General features: G+C 38.9%; 1 protein-coding gene across 1 annotated transcript in view; it reads left to right on the top strand.

Moving 5' to 3' along the window:
* Atad2 (ATPase family AAA domain containing 2) overlaps positions 1-23,327 on the top strand; it is a 44,451-nt gene that overhangs the window by 10,798 nt on the left and 10,326 nt on the right. Inside the window, exons 7-20 of the mRNA XM_031358350.1 lie at positions 1,136-1,288; positions 2,319-2,436; positions 4,828-4,932; positions 6,226-6,334; positions 6,676-6,791; positions 7,722-7,896; positions 9,121-9,209; positions 13,601-13,760; positions 14,914-15,004; positions 16,276-16,590; positions 16,682-16,814; positions 17,746-17,932; positions 19,473-19,658; positions 22,753-22,888. Coding sequence (XP_031214210.1) covers positions 1,136-1,288; positions 2,319-2,436; positions 4,828-4,932; positions 6,226-6,334; positions 6,676-6,791; positions 7,722-7,896; positions 9,121-9,209; positions 13,601-13,760; positions 14,914-15,004; positions 16,276-16,590; positions 16,682-16,814; positions 17,746-17,932; positions 19,473-19,658; positions 22,753-22,888 — 2,073 coding nt within the window. The remainder of the gene's footprint in view (positions 1-1,135; positions 1,289-2,318; positions 2,437-4,827; positions 4,933-6,225; positions 6,335-6,675; positions 6,792-7,721; positions 7,897-9,120; positions 9,210-13,600; positions 13,761-14,913; positions 15,005-16,275; positions 16,591-16,681; positions 16,815-17,745; positions 17,933-19,472; positions 19,659-22,752; positions 22,889-23,327) is intronic.

The following is a 23,327-nucleotide window of genomic DNA, read 5'->3' as shown; positions in this document are numbered from 1 at the left end:
TATTGGTGAAGGCTATCTTTATCATAAATGTCTTTGTTAGACAGACATAATTCCCATAGCTGGAAACTGAACTCAGGACCAGTGAAGAGGAGCCAGAGCTTTTAACCACTGAGCCATCACATCAGTCTCTTTACAACCCACATCCTTTACCTCTGCATCTAAGGTTTTTGTTTTAAGAATTATTTATTAAATTTATGTATGTGAGACACTGTCACTATCTTCAGATACACCAGAAGAGGGCATAGGATCCCATTACAGATTGCTGTGAGCCATCATGTGGTTGCTGGGAATTGAACTCAGGACCTCTGGAAGAGCAGTCAGTTTGTTTGTTTGTTTGTTTTATTCAGAACAGGCTTTCTCTGTATAGCCCTGATTGTCTTGAGACTCGCTCTGTAGACCAGGCTGGCCTGGAACTTAGAAATCCATATGCCTCTGCCTCCTAAGTGCTGAGATTAAAGGTGTGCACCACCACTGCCGGGCCTGCAGATAAAATTTTTAAGATTCTTTTCTCCTAACTCCCTACGTTAAAAATTGTTGGGCTGGCTGAGAGGTGGTGGTGGCGCATGCCTTTAATCCCAGCACTTGGGAGGCAGAGGCAGGCGGATTTCTGAGTTCAAGACCAGCCTGGTCTACAGAGTGAGTTCCAGGACAGCCAGGGCTACACAGAAAAATCCTGTCTCGGAAAAACAAAAACAAAAACAAAAAAAGATTAAAAAAAAAAAAAAAATTGTTGGGCTGGAGAGATGGCTCAGCAGTTAAGAGCAGTGACTGCTCTTCTGAAGGTCCTGAGTTCAAATCCCAGCAACCACATGGTGGTTCACAACCATCCATAATGAGATCTGATGCCCTCTTCTGGTGTGCCTGAAGACAGCTACAGTATACTTACATATAATAAATCTTTTTTTAAAAAATTGTTAACACTTTGGTGAGTGTATTGGATGTATTTGCTTCATAAAATTTTCATTACATTAATTTTGTGAGTGGTGGTAAGAGTGTATGCAGAAGTCAGAGAGCAATTGGAGGACTTAGTTTTCTGACTTTGTGGGTCCTGGGAATGGAATTCATTTTGTTAGTTTGGCAGTTACCCTTACCTGCTGACATCTTTCTGGCCTCCTGCGTGTATTCTTAATTTTAGAATCCTCTGAAGAGGGTGAAGAGCAAGAGGATGATGATGGTGAAGATGAAGAAGATGATGAAGATGAAGAAGAAGATGGAGAAGAAGATAATCAAAAAAGATACTATCTTAGGCAGAGAAAAGCAACTGTTTACTACCAGGCTCCACTGGAAAGTAAGTACTGCAAATGATCTTTCAGGAGAAAGATTTCTATTACCTTATTTTTCCTGTCTTTCTGGGGTTTTTTTCCTTTTTAAAAACATGTTTCTATTGCACAAAGTATTCTGTGTGGTGTATGTGTGCACATGCCATTGTGCACATGGGGTGCAGTCAGAAGACAGTTTGGGAAGTCGGCTGTCTTGTACTATGTAAGGCTTAGGATCACACTCACTTCATGCAGCAAGGCCCTTTACCTACTAAGTTATCTTTCTAGCCGTGTTCTGTTTTGTTTTAGTTTTTAAAAAGAGAAAAAAAATTTTTTTTACTTTCACTTTGCTAAGTGTTCATACTGCTTTTATTTGAGACAGGACATTTCTATGTAGCCCAGGCTGGCCTCAAACTTGGCAATCCCACTGCCTTGACTGACCCTCTTGAGTCTTGGGATTATAGGTGTGTGTCACTATGCTCTGAGAGTATTTTTAAATATATTCCAAATTAGATATAAAAGTGTGGGTTATTCCATTGTCATTTCTTGCTATTTTGAGATTTTGGGTGTTTTTTCTTTTTTTCTTATGTATATAAAGATATTTTGACTTCTGTTAAAACCGTACTTAATAGTTTAGAGTTTGTATGCCTTCTATAATCGTAAGAATTGTGTGTGGCCAGTGTGTGTTCTATTTGGTTGTTCTATACATACTTTGTACTTGTTTGTGAGTCTGTGTGCAGCACCTGCATACAAGTACGCACGGAGGCCAAAAGATGTGTTGGGTCTCTTGTAGTTGGAGTTACAGGCGACTGTAAGTCACTTTGTGTCGGTACCTGGCATGGAACCCAGGTCTCCTCAAAGCAAATGCTCAGCAACTCCTGAACTCTGTCCAGCCCTCTACTATATTTTTAGTATCAATCCCACGGTGAAATAAAATGACATTAGTAAAATGTGTAAATTTACTAGCATTTTCATGGAAGGTAGCACCTTTGTAAATACTTAAAGGACAAAGTTACCTTTATATTTTCTATTAGTATATGCTCATATTTCTTTTTCTAGAACCTCGCCACCAGAGAAAGCCCAACATGTTTTATAGTGGCCCAGCTTCTCCTGCAAGACCAAGATACCGATTGTCTTCTACAGGACCAAGAAGTCCCTATTGTAAACGAATGAACAGGTTAGGTTCTGAAATAGGGATCAATTTATGATAACATAAGTGGCTGTGTTATAATAGGATTCTAGAGTCTTTGGATTGAGTGTGTTAGGATAGAATTCTAGAATCTCATATATGGGAGAGCTCTGTTATGTGTTTAATGCTCTAAATCCCATTACCAGTGACTGGTTTTGCTTTTGCTTTCATTAATAGGAAGTATTAGTAACTTCTTGGTAAGATAGTTTATTCCGTTGTAGCACATAGACTGATAGATAGATGTACTTTGATTTAGTGTATATTGTAGTTAGGCTCTGTGTTAAGTATTTTACAAAGATTATTTCATTTAAAATTCACATTTAGACTCTAGCCTTTTCTTTATACACTTCCACAACCATAATTGCTGTCCACCTTAAATATTCTAAGTTATGCAGCTTCTAGACTCGATCATGACACTGGCCATCTTTTTCTGGATCCATTTTATAGTTTATTTCTTTTTTGTTTTAGAAAAATATTGGTTTTGTCTCACTAAAGAATTTCTTTTTCTTACACATCCCAATAGTTGTTTTCTTTCCTGTTTAAGTTTACAGGGATAACCTATACTTACTTTCCCATCCTGAGTAGTATAAGGTTTTCTGATAAATTAGAATAACCAAGGTTTGGATAGTATTAGTGGCCTGTAAATAGAAACAAGGACAAGAATGATTGGGAAAAAAATCAGAAGTAAGACTGAAAGCATAGTTTTCACAATTTAAACAATTTGCTACAGTCAGGGAGTCTGTAAAGTATCTGATCATGTGTTGGTCATGGAAAGCAGAAATATTTTAAATGTTGAGGAATCTTTGATGGGAGATGGCATTTTTTCAAGACAGGGTTTGTCTGTGTAGCCTTGGCTGTCCTGGAACTTGCTCTGTGTACTAGGCTGGCCTGGAACTCAGAAATCCGCCTGCCTCTGCCTCCCAAGTGTTAGGGTTGAAGGTGTGCGCCACCACTGCCTGGTGAAGACTCATCTCTTTTAGGAAAAATAAGTATATTTGTATTCTTGCATGTTGTAAATTTATCCGAATCACAAGTAGACACTCTGGTTTCTTTTCTCATCATCCCTTTTTACCTAACTGAAGGATGGACGGTCAGGAAGGCAGATTCCACCGGGCAGAGCTGCTCAAGATCAGTTATGCTTGAAAAGATTCTGCATTTTTAGTATTTTTGTGAGCTCATTAGACTACTGTTAAAAGCCAGGCTTGGTGGTTCAGTCCTCTAATCTCCACTGGAAACTGATGCACGAAGACTGACAGTTTAAGGCCTGCCTGGGTCACAGAGCAGTTCAAGTCCAGCCTAGTCAACTTAGCTCCAAAAGACCTTGTCTCCAAAAAGAAAAATACTTTCTTCAAAGACCACATTTCCAGTGACCTATTTCCTTAGTCCAGGCTCCACTTTGTAATGACACATTCATTTATGAACTCATAAATGGGTTTATCTACCAATGAGGTCAGCATTCTCATGGTCTGCTTACCTCCCAATAATGCTACAACCTGGTGACAAGCCTTTAATAGAGAAGCCTTTGGGGTTGGAGGGTTTTTCTATTTACAAAGCATATTAACTTTTGTTGGTCTATAAGGCTTTGTTGTTTGCTTATAACTTTTACTGGCTTGTGAAATAAACTAGAAACCACCAGTACACTAGTATTTGGCTCTTTGGAATGGGATTGAATTTGAACACTCTTCTGATATTTTGAGCGAGTTATTTAACCCTTGAGACTCACTGACCCTGACAGTAAAATGAGCCTGCTAATAATGTATGTTGTCCAGAATCTTAATTAAGAACAAATAAGGCGGTTGGTGTAGCTCAGTGGTAGAGCATTTGCTAAACATATGCAAAGCTCTGTATTCAATACTCACTAGTTGGGGCAGAGGGCGATAGGGAATAAATAATAAGTCAATCAAGTCTATGGAAAAGAAGTCAGTAAATACAGTATTTTTTAAAAAAATTTAAATTGTGAAATCTGTCTTAATTCTATGGATATATAATAACTTTACATTCAATAGGAATATTTTGAGTATTGATGGCAGTACTAAGTATGCAGGCTTGCAGATAGTTATAGCTCCAGGATGATTACAAAAATGGTCTTGGGTATGTAGATGAGTTATTTTCTCATTAACTCTGGCTTTACAAACCATTTCTCAAAACCCTAGAGATCATTTGTGTTGAAATGTTTTTGGAAATATTGACAAGGGTTATCATGTAACCTGTGGCAGTATTGTTTCAAGTTTATGTTATATGCATCATATATATTAATTATAAAGATAAATATTTATATATTAAATTTATATATTTTTTAGATCATTAGCTATTTCTGATACTTAGGTCTTCTGCCGCATTTTCTGTTTTCTTCATTATGATTTCAATTTCGCTGTTTAGGCGAAGACATGCCATCCACAGTAGTGACTCTACTTCCTCCTCCTCCTCCGAAGATGAATGCTTTGAGAGGAGAAGAAAAAGGAACCGAAATAGAGCTATTAACAGGTGAGCTCTGAACCTGGTGTGGGGACTCATACCTGTAATTCAAGCACTCTGGGGCTAAGATTGGAGGCTTAAGAGTTCTTGTACTAACCTGGGCTTTGTGGTAAGCCTGATCTTAACAAAAACAAACAAAATATTGGGGGAGGGAATGTGGAATGGATGAATTCTATGTTGTTGACTTTTAAAACTACCAAATATTTTTCTTTTCTTTTTCTTTTTCTTTTTTTTTTCCCCCCGAGATAGGGTTTCTCTGTATAGCCCTGGCTGTCCTGGAACTCACTTTGTAGACCAGGCTGGCCTCAAACTCAGAAATCCACCTGCCTTTGCCTTCCAAGTGCTGAGATTAAAGGAGTGCGCCATTACTGCCCTGCTAAAAACTATTTTCTTACAATTATGTATGCATTATATGTAAGCTTATGCATATATCTATGCCATGGTTTGCCTGTAGTGGTCAGAGGATTGATTTAGTTGGGTTCTCCTTCCGCTGTGGGTTCCAGAGATTAAACTCTTAAGTTATCAGACTTGTTATTACTTATGAGATAATGCTGGCCTTGGATACCTTTTTATGGCTGATAAGAAAATAGAATAATTTTGGAATAATTAGTACAGCTTAGCTGATTAAAAGGTTGCACCAGACGTTACTACAAAGCGAGCTCCTAGCTGCCTTATTAGAAATATCTATAGATGAAACAAGTGGTAGAATAGAACATAGTTACTGAAACGGGAGGGCTTGGTGGTTGGATTGGTTGGTTGACTATTGTTCTTAAGACAAGGTCTAATGTAGATGGCTTAGAACTTGCTGTAAGTAGTTCAGGATCTGGAACTCCCTATTTTCCAAAGTGCTGGCAGGCACCTACCACCATGCCATGCAGCACATACCTGATGGCTCACAGTTCCATGCATTCATATAGAATCTGAAGGTTGACACTGGGTGTGTCCCATAGTCGCTTTTTTCTTTGTTTTGAGGCAGGGTCTTTCATTGACCTAGAGCTCATCCCTGGGTTAACTCAACTGCTCTGGAGATTCCTTGTCTCTACCTCCAGGATCCTAAAATTACAGAGGGCCTGCTACCTCTACCCAATTTTTTAGTAGATTTGGATATTAATGGATTTAGTAGAACCAAATCAATCTTGTCCTCTGCTTTGGCAACAAACACTTTACCCACTGAGCCATTTTCCCCAGCCCCAAACATTTTTTAATAAGAGTAATATTGTAACATGGGATTTAGAGAGAGGAATGATTTGATGTGTGTCTATATATGTGTGTGTGTGTGTGTACACATGTGTTTTTTAATAGGTGCCTCCCACTAAATTTTCGGAAAGATGAAATAAGAGGGATTTATAAAGATCGAATGAAAATTGGAGCAAACCTTGCTGATGTTGATCCAATGCAACTAGATTCTTCAGTGAGTATTTTAAAATTTGTGCTTGACTTGAAGTGTAATTTTAATCACTTTACTTTTGTTTTACAGGTAAATAAAACTTTTTTCTTATCAGAAACTTAAGTTTTTATATATTTTAAAAGCAAAAATCTTTGGGGAAATGGAGAGATGGCTCAGCATTTAGGGCATTTGTGGCTCTTAGAGAAGACCTGAGTTTAGTTCTCAGTATCCACATGGAACCCTACATATAAAATAAACATTAAAAAAGTGTCTTTGGACTACTATTGTTAGTTGATGTGGGTTGAGTATGAAGACATAGGCAGTGTTTTAATTTTAATGCAGATCTGTGTCCTGTTTTACTGCAGGTGCGATTTGACAGTGTTGGCGGCCTGTCCAGTCACATTGCAGCTCTAAAAGAGATGGTAGTGTTTCCCTTACTTTATCCAGAAGTCTTCGAAAAGTTTAAAATTCAACCCCCAAGGTAATAATAGAAAGATGCTTTTACTTATAGTCACAGTGGGTGCAGGTGCACGTACGCATGTGGAGGCCAGGCAGATGTCAGGTGTCTGCTCTGATAACATACCTTGAGACAGTCTCTTACTGAGATTAGAGTTAGACTGGCATCCAGCAAACCCGGGCAGCCCTCCCCAGTCCTCCCACCAGCACTGGGGTTACAAGTGTACACATGACCACAGTCAGCTTTTGCATATGTTCTGGGGATTTGAACTCCGGTATGCATGCCTGTACAGCCAGTGCTTTTACTGGCCTAGCCATTTCCCCAGTCCTAAGTATGAGTGTGCATGTATGAGTGTATGCTGCCTGTCTGGGAGTGCCTGTGGGGGTGATTCAATCCATAGAGCTGGAATTACACAGTTGTGAGCCATCACACTTAAACACTGGGACCCAAGCTCTGGTCTTCTGGAAGAACATCAGGAGCCCTTGATCACCAGCCTGGCACCCTGTGTGTCCGTAGAACCATAGTGATAGGGGAAGGAGAGAGCCAGCTCCAGTTATTCTCTAGTCTACACACAGGATCACTATTAATGATTTTTAAAAACCAATACACACAATTTTTTATATATGTCTCCTTAAAATACTATCCCATCCACATAAGAAATAGAGAATTCTGTGATTATGTTGTATGACTGTATATGCAAGGTAAGGTAATACATAAAATGTGCATGATCAGGTAATAAAGGACAGTGTTTCAAATAAAGGGATTCTTTTAAGTTTTCATGTTATATTGATACTAACTCTCAGAGTTTTAACTTGTACTTGTGTATAATAAACTATCTCAGTTGTTTTAATGTTTTAAATTAACTAATTAAAATGATTATGAGATTGGTTCTTAGTTTTTGTTCAGTAGTCTACCTTTTAATTTAATACTGAAAGTGTTTAACATATTTTGCAGAGGTTGTTTGTTTTATGGACCACCTGGAACTGGAAAAACCCTGGTTGCTAGAGCACTTGCCAACGAGTGCAGCCGCGGGGATAAAAGAGTGGCCTTTTTCATGAGGAAAGGTGCTGACTGTCTGAGTAAATGGGTAGGAGAGTCTGAGAGACAGCTTCGACTGCTATTTGACCAGGTGATAGTAAATCCTCCCTATAGATTTTCTTTCCACTTCTTGTTTTTAATTTGATGGAATAAAGTTTATTTGGGCTTATGGTTCTAGAGGGATAAGAAGAGTCTCTCATGGTGGAGTGGCACAACAGCAAGTAAAGTAGGCATGGTGGCAGAGGTAGGAAGCTGGGAATTCAAATCTTGGAAAATCTCCCTTGGACTGATTTCACTCCTTGTGTATAGCTCCCCTTGTCGAGTATCCATTCCGTCTGACATCTCTAACATCCTGGGGTCTCCATTGAACCCTAGGCTTTACTTTCACAGGTTTATAGAATGCTCTTTCAGCCTTTTGCCCTCTACGGGCCTTCATGTAGGAACTCCCTCCTCTGCCACATGGATTTTGAGAACTCATAACCATAAGGATGAGTAGTCTTCCTCCTGAGCAATTTAATAGTAGTGGATTATTTGGCAATGTGGAAACAAGGCAACTCTTCCCTAGCGTATCTTTCAGTTTCATATGCTGGATTGTACTGGCAGTATATTGTGAAATGCTAACGTTCTGCGTCACCGGGGTATACCATAGGGTTTTGTGGTTGGTTGGTTGGTTGGTGGGTGGTTGGTTGGTTGGTTTTGGTTGTTGTTTGTTTAGGCGGGGTCTTTCTATATAACCCTAGCTATCCTGCATTATGAAGACTAGGCTGGTCTTAAAATCAGATCTGCCTCCCAAGTTCTGGGATTAAAGGTGTATGTCAACATGCTTGACATTGAAAATGAATTTCAAAACTCTTTTAGAACTAAGAGTCTATTTTGCCTTCACTAAAATAGTTTTATGTTTTGCATGTTGTTGAGGAATGTTTTTCTTTGTAACATGGAGGGAGAGTACAACTGTCCTCCATTATTTGTTTATTGAATAGTCAGTAGTAAAGTTTTTCTGTGTGTCTAGTAAATAACTTTATGAAATACAAGGTATATAAATACTGGAATATTTTAGATATTTCAAGTTAAAATGCAGATAAAATTAATTATATTAATATAATGTATGTATGTAAAGTTCCAAAAAAGTTTTTAGTCTCATATTATAAATGGCAAACTGGCAAGCAAAATTGAATGAAAATAGATTGTAATGGTATATTCCAGTTTAAAAATTACATATATTTAATAAATTTGAGTGAAAAATGGATTGGGACTCTTTGATTAACTCTATTTGAAGATTTTTGTGGTAATACAGGACTATTGGACCCTCTTTTAGGCCTATCAGATGCGCCCAGCAATTATATTCTTTGATGAAATCGATGGTTTGGCTCCAGTACGATCAAGCAGGCAAGATCAGATCCACAGGTAAACTTGATAATGTTGTGTTAATGTTATATAAAAGATAAGAATTAAGCCTGGCAATGGTGGCGCACGCCTTTAATCCCAGAACTTGAGAGGCAGAGGCAGGCGGATTTCTGACATCGAGGCCAGCCTGGTCTACAGAGTGAGTTCCAGGACAGCCAGAGCTATACAGAGAAACTCTGTCTCGAAAAACCAAAAAAAAAATAATAATAATAATTAAATGGTGAACAAGAACTCAGCCCACAGATTCAACTGACTGGGATTCAAATGGGCCTATAAAATTAGGAAGCGCCTGACCTATGTCCTATGAGTATATGTTATGGTTATATAGCTTGGTGTTCTTGTGGAATTCCTAACAGTGGGAGTAAGGCTAGCTCTTGACTCTTGCTTGCCTTTGGGACCCTTTTTCTTCTACTCGGTTGCCTAGTCCAGCCTTGATGTGAGAATATGTGCTTGGTCTTGTATAGCTTATCATGCCATGTCTGGTTGAAGTCCCTAGGAGGCCTGCTGGTGTTTTTGTTAGTTTGTTTTGTTTTGTTTTGTTTTAAGATTTATTTATTTTATGTGTATGGGCATACTGTAGCTGTACAGATGGCGGCTAGCTCTAGTGCTCCGGCCCCGCTTGCTTGTATTATACAGTGGGCATCAGATCTCATTATGGGTGATTGTGAGCCACCATGTGGTTGCTGGGATCTGAAATCAGGACCTTCGGAAGACCAGTCAGTGCTCTTACCTGCTGAGCCATCTCGCCAGCCGGGCCTGCTGTTTTATGAAGGGAGGACTGGGAGGGCAAGCTGCAGTCAGGATGTAATATATAAGAAAGGAATAGCTGGGTGGTGGTGATGCACGCCTATAATCCCAGCACTTCGGAGGTGGAGGCAGGTGGATTTCTGAGTTCAAGGCCAGCCTGGTCTACAGAGTGAGTTCAGGACAGCCAGGGCTACACAGAGAAACCCTGTCTTGGAAAATCCAAAAAAAAAGAATAAAAAGGAAATTTTTTTCAAAAAATACTATATTTAATAATGAAAAAAGATAAATCATCAAAGAAACCTGTAGTAGTTTCTCTATGCTTAGCCCAGAGAGTGGCACCATTAGGAGGTGTGACCCTTTGGAGTGGGTGTGTCACTGTGGGCGTGGGCTTTAAGACCCTCAGCCTAGCTACCTGGAAGCCAGTGTTCTGTTAGCAGCCTTCAGATGAAGATGTAGAACTCTCAGCTCCTCCTGCACCATGCCTGCCTGGACACTGCACTGCCTTGCTCCCACCTTGATGATAATGGACTCAACCTCCGAACCTGTAAGCCAACCCCAACTAAATGTTGTCCTTATAAAAGTTGTCTTGGTCGTGGTATCTGTTCACAGCATTAAAAGCCTAACTAAGACAAAACCCAAATACATATTTATATCTATATATATAGATACAGATTTTTTTTGTTAACCTATTTTGAGTATCATGTTATTATCAATACAGTTTTTTGTTGTTTTTTGAGATCAATACAGTTTTAAAGTCTCTGTTACAGATTTAATGTAAGATAAAGGCATCGATAATAACAAGGCTGTGTATAGAATGTGGCTGAACTAGCCAATTATCTGTAGTTTCTAGCCTGTCTACAACTAAGACCTGAGAATTAGATTTTCCTTACCTAGTTTTATGCTCAAGTATTTAAATATCTTAAATGTTGCCAATTAATTCAGATGCTTTCCCCTTTTTAAACTTCCAGTAATAAGTTGAAAGTACTGGGCATAGTTCTGGGCTCCTAAGCTTTCTGTGCAAGTGCTCTACCACTGAAATATATTCCTAACCTTCAGGGGCTGTCTATAGTCACTGACTTGCTGTGAAGAGACACTTGCAACCAAAGCAACTCTTAAAAAGGGAAAGAATTTAATTGGGGGCTTGGGTCCAGCCTAAGATGATTCTGTTACGTCAGGGAACTTGGTGACTTGCAGGCAGGCACTGGAGAAGTGGCTGAGAGCTTACATCCTGATCCACAAGCAGAGAGAGACTGGTCTTAGTGGGCTTTTGAAATCCCAAAGCCAACCCCCAGTGACATACTTCCTCCAGCAAGGCCCACCTCCTAACTTTCTAAACCTTTCAAAAAGTTCCGACTCCTTGGTGACTTAAACATTCAAATACAAGAGTCTGTGGGTGGCATTTTTATTCAGACTAACACAGGTACCTGGGTCAAATAAAAATATCTCAAGAGTAATTCTACTGGTTTAAGAATATCAAGCCTCGAGCCAGGCAGTTGTGGTGCACACCTTTAATCCCAGCACTTGGGAGGCAAAGTCAGGTAGGTTTCTGAGTTTGAGGCCAGCCTGGTCTACAGAGTGAGTTCCAGGACAGCCAGGGCTACACAGAGAAACCCTGTCTCGAAAACAAACCTCATTTTAAAGGGAAAAATTGAGCTGTATGTGATGGCACTTGCTTTTAATCCTAGCACTCAAGAGTCAGGAAGATCTCTGATTTCAAGGCCAGCCAGTTTCTCTACAGAGTGAATTTCTGGAGAGCCAGGAATAAGAGAGAAACCTTGTCTTGAGCAAACAGATAGAAAAGTTGTACTTTTTTTTTTTTTTATTTTTTTAAATGAAAATGAGGACATGATTGCTCCTAGGTTTGGTTGAGAAGAGTCATATTGTAGATATGAGGTAGAATTCACCCAGAGTCGAGAGTGAACCCAGGCCATGAGTGGAGAGAGGAAGAGTAGATGTGCAAAGTAGCTGGATTATACAGTAATCAGAGGCTGGGGGAAGGGAAGCCCAGCCTCCGGGCTAGAGAGGGTAGAGTAGGAATGAGCTGAGAAGGACTGGGAGGAGCCACAGGTACTGAGTGAGACTTATCCAGAGTTTTGTTCATTTTTTTTTTCCAGGATTAGAAGAGAGCTTCAACACTACCACAAGTCTAAATTAGTTTGTTAGCTTTTTGTTTGTTTGAAATCTTTTTCTTTGAGGTATAGGGAGTGAACCCAAGGCCTCAAATAAACCCCATTCTGTAGCTATAAGTTACTTTGAGTCCTATTCAGCTTTACTATTTCAGAGCTTCTTTCCGAGTGGTCTCACAAATTACATACAACTGATTGATTTTTTTTTTTTTTTTTGAGATAACGCAAAGCATATTTGCCTGCCTTCGTGTGTGATGAACAAAATGTAATAGTGTAATTGATAGATAGATTTTGACCTTCCTTACTTTCTTTTAGCAAGATAGCATTTCTCTTTGTAGCCCTGGCTATCCTAGGTTATCCTGGAACAGGCTCTATAGACCAAGGTAGCTTCAAACTCACAGAGCTCTGCCTGTGTCTGCTTTCTGTGTGTTGAGATTAGTGTGTGCTACCATGAGTAGCTCAAATTTTTTCCTGTCTTTAAAATGAGATTTGGTATTCTTCCAGGACAGCTAGGGCTATACAGAGAAACCCTGTCTCTGGGAGTGGCGGGGGGAAATTACATCCAGGATCCATTTGTGGCTCTAAAGATTATTTACTTTGTTGGTCTTTTCTTTCCTGGTCCTGGAGATTGAGCATACAGCCTTGCATATATTATTAGGTAAACCACTCTACCCCTGAACTATGTACATCCCAACCCTTGGTTTCAGTGTCTTTGTTTTTATTTTTTAAATTTGTGCACATGTGCCCATGGGTGCTCACATGCGTTCATGTGAAAGCCAGAGGAGGATGTTGAATGTCTTTCACTTTCCACTTTACTTTTTTTGTGTGTATGTGCACGTGTGCATGTATGTAGACAAGCTGTTTTGGGATGCATGTGGAAGTTTGTGGTTGATGTCGTACATCATCTTGAAAGCTCTTTTCACTTTATTATAGAGATAGGGTCTCTCATTTTATCCTGGAGCTCACCAATCTGGCTAATTACTTGCCAACTTGTGGGGGAACCATGTCTTAACTTTATGAGGTAGAAATTACAGGCAAGTTTGTCATACTCACCTGGCAATTAAATGAATTCTGGGGATCTGAATGAACACTAATCCTTCTGCTTGTAAAGCAAGCACTTGAACTGCTGAGCCATCTCCTCATCCCCACATTAGTTTTTGAGACACATTTTCTCACTGAACCTGAAGTTCCCTGTTTGAGTAGGCTTACTAGGGCCAGTGATCTTTGATGATTCACCTGTCCCTGTTTCACAATGTTTCGGTGATAAGCATATTCAGTAATACCTGGCTTCTGCTTGGGTGCTGGGAGATTTGAACTCAGGTCCTTTTTTCTCAGCACGGGTTACTCCTGAACCATCTCTGTAGTTCCCCTATTTTGTTTTTCATTGAAAAATAGCTAAGTGTCATAAAAAATTTCATTTGCATGTTTATAATATTAAAATACACCTTACCAAAAGAAATACTACCTAATGTTTCTTTGTCCATAATACTAATTTGTTTTCTTATTTTTTATATTTAGTTCTATCGTTTCAACCCTGTTAGCTCTTATGGATGGTTTGGACAGCAGAGGAGAAATTGTGGTCATTGGAGCTACCAACCGACTGGATTCCATAGACCCTGCTTTACGAAGGCCTGGTCGATTTGACAGAGAATTCCTTTTTAGTCTACCTGATAAAGATGTAAGAAGAGTTTTCATGCTTTTTATTAATAATTTTGTAAAATTATATTTCTTTATGTGGCGGGAGTGGGGAAATAGACAGAAAGTGTTTGTGCCACAGTGCAGATGTGGAGGTCAGATGTGGAAGTAAGTTTTCCCTTTGTACTATGTGGTCCTGTGGATAGAATTCAGATTTGGTTGCAAGTTCTTTAACTTGCTGAGCTCCTAATAACAAGTTCTGATACAATAAAAAGTTGTAGGTTTTAGTTTGAATCATGATCTTATGATTATTCAAAAGACCTCAATAGAGGTAATTTATTATCATTAAGCATATATCCTTTCCCAACTGCTTTTAAAATTGTTTTCAGTTAAGTATATCCTTGGTGTAGTCAGTTTCATTAGCTTCCTGAGTCCTTAGCAAGCTCATTAGCTTTGTTTTCTTCCAGGACACGGTTGTACTACAATAATTAGGCTAAAACCACTCAATGCTTCTGAGAAGCATGTAATGAAATAAGAGTAGAGCTGACTAGAATGACGGTTAAGGGTTAAGAGTGCTTACTTGCAGCTCCTTCAGAAGACCGGAGTTAAGTCCTCAACACCCACATCACATGGCTCAGGAGCAGCTAATAACTCCAACACCCTCCTCTTGAACTCAAAAGCCAACCAAAACCACTTGCGCTCTGGTACACATACGCACTCAAAGATACAGTTAAAATTTTAAAATATATATTCTTAGCAAAGGAGTAGAACTGTTAGTATTCTTATTTCTTAATGTATTCTTGAATGAAGAATGCTATTTAATTTTTTAATTTACATAAAAATGAATATAACTTGGGCACATTAAATAGAAATTGCTTAATTTTGTTATATGCTTATAGGTGTGGTTTTTTTTTCCCCCCTCATTTTCATGGTTTTTGTTTTGTTTTGTTTTGTTTTGTTATTTGGTTTTTCGAGACAGGGTTTCTCTGTGTAGCCCTGGCTGTCCTGGAACTCTCTGTAGATCAGGCTGTCCTCGAACTCAGTTCATGGTGTTATACTTCTATTTGTATTAAGTTTTGGTTATTTTAAGATTTTAGATAGTCAAAAGTAGTTTAGATTCAAGCATTTCTAATTGGAGTAAAACTTAATGATTACAGATGTAAAAAATTAAGAGGGTTTCCCTTCCCGCCCCATAGGCTCGAAAAGAGATTCTGAAGATTCATACAAGAGATTGGAATCCAAAACCACTGGACATGTTTCTAGAAGAACTAGCAGAAAACTGTGTTGGTAAATACTTTTGGGGGCATGTGTGAAATACTCTGTTCGTTTCAAAGATGAAACCAGTGAGGTCTTGCTTTAAAGTCTAGATTTAAAAGGCTGGTGAGATGGCCTAATGGGTAAAGGTGCTTACAATTCAAGCCTCGTGACCTGAGTTCAGTTCCTGGAAGACACATAAAAGTGGAAGGAAAGAACTTGGCTCTCCAAGGTTATCCTCTGATCTCTATGTACCCATACTCACACATAATAAAGCCACAGATGTGGCCAGGTGGGGTAGGACATATTTGCAGTGCTAATAGTAGGAAACAAAGACAGACTGCAAGTTTATGGCTACCCTTCTCTGCACAGGAAGAAAGAGCTGATCTGAAACGGGAGCACAGTTCATTGTTTTCCATCTCTTTTGTATGTTTACCTTTAAGATCCTAGATATTAAAGAATAGATACTTGTCCAAGTGTAGCAACATATCTCTGCATCCCCATCACTTGGAAACTGAGGCAGGATTGCCATGAGTTTAAGGCCATGTTAAATACAGTATCAGGTCAGCCACGGGTATATAATTGTACCTTGTCTCAAAAAAATTGAAATATAAAAATAAAATTGAGGACTAGAGAGATAGCTTAGTGTTACAAGTGCATACTGCTCTTTCAGAGGTTCGAGTTGTTACCAGAACCTGTGTCAGGTGGCTCCCAACTACTTATAATACAGCTCTAGTTCCAGGGAATCCAATACCCTTTTCTGGTCTCCATGTGCATCTGCACTGTAACATACATACCTCCACATGACAAAAACATAACATAATTATGTTTTAAATTTATAATTAAGTCCTTTTTCTAATGGGCAAATTGATTATTGAAGGAATAAGTGAATCTTAAAAGATCACATAGTAAATGACAACTAGAATTTGAGCTTTGTCTGACTTTGGCGCACACCTTTAATCCTAGGATTCCAGAGGCAGAGGCAGGTGGATCTCTAAATTTGAGGTCAACCTGGCCTACAGAGAGACTTCTGAGCCAGCCTGAACTACACAGAGATATCCTGTCTCAAAACAACAACACAACAGAATTCTTGCTCTTAATCCTTCTATACTTAGTGCTTGTATATTTCATTTAAAAGTTATTAATTTGTTGATGCCATCTAAGTTCACTTTATGAGTGAGGAATTTTAGTTTTATTACCCATAAATATTCAAATGAAAGATTTAATTTTTAAACTTTTCTTTTAATCATGACTGTCAATAGTTTGAGGGTTTTACTTTTCCTCCCCTCGGTTGATGGTTGTAGGATACTGTGGTGCAGATATTAAGTCAGTATGTGCTGAAGCTGCTTTGTGTGCCCTACGTCGACGGTACCCACAGATCTATACCACCAGTGAAAAGCTACAGTTGGATCTCTCTTCAATTAATATCTCAGCTAAAGATTTTGAGTCAGCTATGCAGAAGATAATACCAGCTTCCCAGAGAGCTGTGACATCACCTGGACAGGCACTGTCTTCCATTGTGAAACCACTTCTGCAAAATACTGTTCATACAATCTTAGAAGCCCTACAGAAGGTATTTCCACATGTGGAAGTTGGAACAAAGAAAGCTTTAAATTCAGGTATAAAACTTGATTGGCCATTGAAAGAAAGAAAGAATGCTAAAGGGGAAAAAAATTACTAATGGACAGGCTTTTTGCTCTTTTTCTGTAGATGTTTCGTGCCCTTTTCTAGAAAGTGATTTGGCATACAGTGATGATGATACACCATCAGTGTATGAAAATGGACTTTCTCAAAAAGATTTTAATCAGGCAAAAGAACATTTAAACTTTCTTCATTTAAATAGGTATGTTTACCCTGCAAATGAATGTTTTAGAGTGTAAATTCCATAAAAATAAGATTTTTTTTTACAAGGTGAAGGTGCCAGCTAATCAGCTTTTTATTTAAGTTAATATATTAGGGATGGTAAGAGGTTTCAATTGTTTAAATGTTTGCATTACAAACATGAAAGCTTAAGTTCAGCTCTTGAAGCCCATGTAAAAATTTTAGGAATGGTGTAATTCCAGTATTGGGAAGGCAGGATCCCTTGGGCTCACTAGCCACCCAGTTTAACCTAATGGTGAGGTCCAGTAAGAGACCCAATCTCACTGGAGGTAGCTAGTGTTTCTTAGGATGACACCTAAGATTATCCTATAGCCTGCCCCCACACAGCACTTTACCTACACATATTATACAGTTACACTGAAAAATATCAAAGTTTGGGTATGAAGAGATTGGTTAAGCAAATAAGAGCACTGGTTGCTCTTCAAGAGGACATTGGGTTCAATTCCCAAAACTCACATGCAGTTCATAACCATCTGTAACTCTGATTCCGGGAGATATGACATATTCTGGCTTCCATGGGCATTGCACACTGGTGGTGCAAATAAACATTTAGCACTCAAGCACATAAAAATAAATCTCATTTTATTTTTTTAAATAATCAAATTTTGCCCAGGTGTAGTGGTGCATGCTTTTAATCCCAGCACTTGGAAGTTACAGGCAGGTGGCTCTCTAAGTTTGACAGCCAGAGCTACAGAGTGACACCCCATCATAAGAAAGAAGAAATAAAGCAAAATCCATTGTTGTTGCTGTCATTATGGTGTAAAAGTATTTTTAAGTCTGGGACAATAATTGGCTAGTCAAATAGGCAAGACTTCTGAAGATTTGTAATTTAAAGGAAACATTCAAATTTCTCCCAAATACAGCTTATTATTTATTTATTTATTTATTTTCAGAAATGCCTGTTACCAACCCATGTCTTTTCGACCAAGACTATTGATAGTGGGAGAACCAGGATTTGGACAGAGTTCTCACTTGGCACCAGCTGTCATCCATGCTTTGGAAAAATTTACTGTATATACATTAGACATTCCTGTTCTTTTTGGCATCAGTACTACATCTCCTGAAGAAGCATGTTCCCAAGTAAGTTTCCAACCAATAAAGTATAAGATAAAACTTATTCAGAGACATAGTCTAGAGTTGACTTTTTCTAGTTTTGTTTTTTGTTTTTTAAACTTGAGCTTTTTTTTTTTTTTTTTTTTTTTTTTTTTTTTTTTTTTTTTTTTTTTTAAGACAGAGCTCTGGTTATCCTGAACTCGCAGGTAGAGTTGGCCTCAAACTCACAGAGATCTTCATGCCTTTGCCTCTTGAGTGCTGGGGCTAAAGGCATGTCCTACCATGCCCAGTAAACTTGAAGAAATTTTTATTTTTTTAATATATATTATTTATATGAATACATCACTGCTCTTTTCAGATACACCAGAAGAGGGCATCAGATCCCATTATAGATGGTTGTGAGCCACCATGTGGTTGCTGGGAATTGAACTCAGGACCTCTGGAAGAGTAGTCGGTACTCTTAACTGCTGAGTCATTTCTCCAGCCCCAGAAATTTTTATTTTTATTTAAAACTTATAAAATAACGGCTAGAGAGATGACTTAGAGGTTAAGAGGTTACTGCTCTTCCAGAGTTCTTGAGTTCAATTCCCAGCAACTAAACCACATGGTGGCACACAACCGTCGGTAATGGGATCTGATGCCCTCTTCTGATGTGTCTGAAGATAGCAACTGTACTCACGTATAAGATTGCTTAGTTATTAAATAGTATGCATTTTTTCTACTACTTAACATTTGTAAGAACTTGGGTGAGTTTTTAGATCTGATTTTTTTTTTCCTGTTTGTAAGGTATGAGATAATTTGAGTATTGTGGGAATTGTTAAAACAATTTCTTTTCTTTCTCTCTTTCTTCCTTTCTCTCTCTCTTTCTTTCTTTTTCTTTCTTTCTTTCTTTTTTCAAGACAAGGTTTCTCTGTGTAGCACTGGCTGTCCTGGAACTCACTCTGTAGACCAGGCTGGCCTGAAATTCAGAAATCTGCCTGCCTCTGCCTCTGCCTCTGCCTCTGCCTCTGCCTCCCAAGTGCTGGGATTAAAGGCATGCAACACCACTTCCTGGCCAATTACTGTTTTTTTTTCTTTTTCTTTTCTTTTTTTTTTTTTTCTTTTGAGACAGGGTTTCTCTGTGTAGCCCTGGCTGTCCTGGAACTCACTCTGTAGACCAAGCTAGCCTTGAACTCAGAAATCCAACTGCCTCTGCATCCCAAGTGCTGGGATTAAAGGCGTGTGCCACCACAGCCCGGCTCAATTACTGTTTCTTAATCAGTACACAAATACTTTGCTGTTTCTATTGTTGACATGTTTAGGCTTAATTGGTTAATATAAAAATATTTTATATTTGAACAGCACAGTAGCCTTGTAGATTTCTTGGCCTGTTTTCTAGTTGCCTGGATAAATTTTCTCCCAAGTAAAGCATTTATTAAACACTTTTAAACAGTTGTAGGGTTTTAGACAAGCATTCGAGAAATTTGAAGGTTTTATGTGAGAAGTCTGAAGCCTACTATAGTGCTAATTTTACTAATGTGCAGACTTTGAAACCAAATATAATTTTTTTTTAATTTTTTCTTATTAGATGATTCGGGAAGCTAAGAGAACAGCACCCAGCATAGTCTATGTCCCACATATCCACTTGTGGTGGGAAATAGTTGGACCAACACTCAAAGCCACATTTACAACATTATTACAGACTATACCTTCATTTGCTCCAGTTTTACTACTTGCAACTTCTGAGAAACCATACTCCGCTCTGCCTGAAGAGGTAACTGGGGGAGGGGCAGAAGAATTATCTCATACTAAAATAGCTTGAAGGTTAAGTGCTCTGAGATAAATGAAACAGTAAGAGTCATCTTCTCGGGCACCCCATCGATGGCAGTTTGTGTTGTGTGCTCACTGTTTAGAATATACATGTCTAGTTAAGAGATACAGCTTCCTATTAGAACAGTAGTGTTATGTGACAGACTGTTCTCCTGGATTTCCTTCTCCATGTGTCTTCTGAGTCAATCAGTACTTAACATCTCTCTTTATGAGTTGCATGTTCTTTATATCATCTTGTAACCTGTTGATAGCTGTTTTAGTTGATTTTCTTTCTTTCTCTCTTTTTTCTTTCTCTTTCTTTTCTCAAAAGAAGACAACTCGTCTTCCCTTGGCAGATATCAACTGCCAATAGCTTCTCCAATAGGATTGGTGGGATTATTTTTCCCCTGTAGGGCAGGGCTACTGTCCCACCTTAGATAATAGGAACGGCCATTATAATTGTTACGGAAGTCTGGGGTGGAGCCTGGAGAGGTGGGGAGGTAGAGCCTGGACACTTTGCCACCTCAAGGGACTTTACGGAAAGGGAGGGTAGCTGTTCATCCCAAAGAGTCAGGCCAGAGTAGTCTAAAAAGCCTGGCTGCCAACACAGAGTAGAGGAAAGCAGTGCTGTTGACAGAGTTGGTGTGAACTAGCCAACACTACCCACTATAAAGTTCCCCTGATCAGAGTTGAGAGTTGTACAAATCTGTGGGTATAGACAAAAATACTAATAATTCAGTTTGACAAAATAACCATTTAGCAAAACTATAGTAGGTTCCCCAAAGAGTTTTCAGGCTGGTGTGTGTCTCTTGTGACATCATTTTGAACATTGATGTCTTACATTTATTTGAGTAGTGCCCTCAACAGTAGTCTTAGTAATCTCGTTGTGATGGGCAAACAACAGCCCTAGTATGTTTTGTTACTCTGAGGCCTCCTGACCAGTAATTTGTAGGGAAATAACACATGCCCGGAACTGAGATTGTGATTTAATTACTTTGTCTCCTGGGCACAGTGTTGTCTACTCATAATGGGTACTTTTGTTCGGACTCCTTTTTTTGTATTATAAATTCAGTGAAATATTCCAGTAGTGGTGTAGTGGTGTGGCATACAATGAGGAATGTTCGCTGGGGGGGGTGGGGGGGGGTCCTGTCTGTCTGTCCTGCTGGCTTCCTCCGAGGTTTTTCCCCGGGGTTTTCCCCCCGGTTTTTCTGTGTAACCCTAGCTGTCCTGGAACTTGCTCTATAGACCAGGCTGTCTTCAAACTCAAGAGATTGACCTGCCTCTACTTCCCAAGTGCTGGAATTAAAGGTGTGTACCACCACCACCACCCTGCATATTTGCTTATTTGTAAATGAATAGTGAGTATAAACAAATCATTCAGTTTTGAACCTTGTGGATTAAATCTGATTAAATTTACCAAAATGTTTGTGTCTTAGTCAGGGTTTCTATTCCTGCACAAACATCATGACCAAGAAGCAAGTTGGGGAGGAAAGGGTTTATTCAGCTTACTTCCACATGGCTATTCATCACCAGAGGAAGTCAGGACTGGAACTCAAGCAGGTCAGGAAGCAGGAGCTGATGCAGAGGCCATGGAGAGATGTTTCTTACTGGCTTGCTTCTCCTGGCTTGCTCAGCCTGCTCTCTTATAGAACCCAAGGCTTCCAGCCCAGGGATGGCACCACCCACAAGGGGCCCTACCCCCTTGATCACTAATTGAGAAAATGCCCCACAGCTGGATCTCATGGAGGCACTCCCCCAACAAAGCTCCCTTCTCTGTGATAACTCCAGCCTGTGTCAAGTTGACACACAAAACCAGCCAGTACAGTATGTAAGGATAATGTTTCATTTTTACACTTGGCAGTATAAGTATTGGGCTTAACTGTGGTAGAACACTTGAATACATACCCAAGTCCCTGGCTTTAATCCCAGTGATCTGAAAAAAAGAAAAGTACTCAAGGTGGGATAGCTATGTCATTCACAGTTTGATATTCATAACTCCATCATGACACAAAGATGATAAATAATGTCGTCAGTAAAATACAAAATTTTATAAATCCCCAAGAGATACTGCAGTGGAATTAGGTTGATAAAAGTATATCTAATTAAATTTGTACATGAATTTGAAAGCTAGAAATTATGTTGTACTCTGAATTAGTACCAGGAAGAACTTGAAGGAGCTCTTGGCCACTCTGGGATCATTGTCTTTCTTACTGGGCAGCCCTAGCTAAGCTGGAACTTTCTATGAAGAGCAAGCTGGCCTTAAACTCACAGAGTACTAGAATCAAAGGCATATATCAACACACGTAATGATATTTGTATTGTCTACAAATCTTGGCTTTTGTGAATAATGGTATCAGTTATTGGTGTGTAGATCCTTGCATTGCCCCTTTCATTCCTTAGAATGTATACCTAGGAAGTGGAATTGGTCGAATAGTAATCTTGTGTTTTACCTTTTTGTAAAACCATGTTGTTTTTAACAAAGGTTGAACCATTTTGCGTTCCTCCACTTTTTAGCAACACTTGCTTTTATGCCATTATTTTTTAACATTGATTCCTGTTTCATGTCTTTATGTTGTGAGAGTTAATTAAATAACCTTGGTAAGCCCATTGCATAAATTAATATAACTGTTACTATATCCTAGTTAGATTCTTGAGTTCTAAAGATCTGATATTTAGTTACTAATTTAGCATGTCTATTCATACTTAATTCTCTGTGTATGGGTGCCCTTCATGCTTGCCTGCTTATATGCCACATGTGTGCAATGCCTATAGAGGCCAAAATAGGGCATCAGATCCCCTGGAACTAGAGTTACAGATGGCTATGAGTTGCCATGGGGGTGCTAGGACTCATAGACAGGAGTCCTCTAGAAGAGCAGCAAGTGCTCTTAACCACTGAGTCATCTCCCTGGCTTCTGTATACCTACTTTAAAAGACATTTAAATTTTTTATTAGAAATATGTATTTAATATACTTTTGGGTTAAGTAATCAGTAACATACATTTGTATTTGTATATATTTTATACATGTATGTTCTGCATATGTTATACTTTCTTTTTAAGGTACAAGAATTGTTTACCCATGATTATGGAGAAATTTTTAATGTCCAGTTACCGGATAAAGAAGAACGAACCAAATTTTTTGAAGACTTAATTTTAAAACAAGCTGTGAAGCCTCCTGTGTCACAAAAGAAAGCAGGTTAGTTATCTAATAGAGAATAAGTATAAGAAAGATTACAGCTAATGTAATTGACATCTACCTGATTGCACAAACTCATCCTCAGTTATGGGAGTGACATGTATACGACTTAAAATACCTCTGCTTCCTGCTAAAACTAAAGTGTTTAAGGTACATAAGGTGTTTCATGTGTTTCATAGAATAGCCCTGGCTTATCTATGCTCCTCTTTTTCAAGACTTAATTAATTATGTAAAGGCATGCGCACATGATAGCCAGACCTGTAGAGAACAGAATCAGGTTGTTGAAGCTAGAGTTTTAGGCAGTTGTGAGCTGCCTGGTGTGAGTTCTGGGAACTGAGTGAGTGTCCTTTATAAGATTAAGGTGCTCTTAGCCACCAAGCCACTGCCCCAATTCTCGAGCTGTGTTCTTACATCTACTACCACCACCTCTTTCTGTTTT

This window comes from Mastomys coucha, unplaced genomic scaffold, assembly GCF_008632895.1.
Source record: "Mastomys coucha isolate ucsf_1 unplaced genomic scaffold, UCSF_Mcou_1 pScaffold7, whole genome shotgun sequence".
Classification (NCBI taxonomy): domain Eukaryota; kingdom Metazoa; phylum Chordata; class Mammalia; order Rodentia; family Muridae; genus Mastomys; species Mastomys coucha.
Note: the sequence above shows the minus strand (reverse complement) of the source record. Positions and strands in the feature narration are given on the sequence as shown.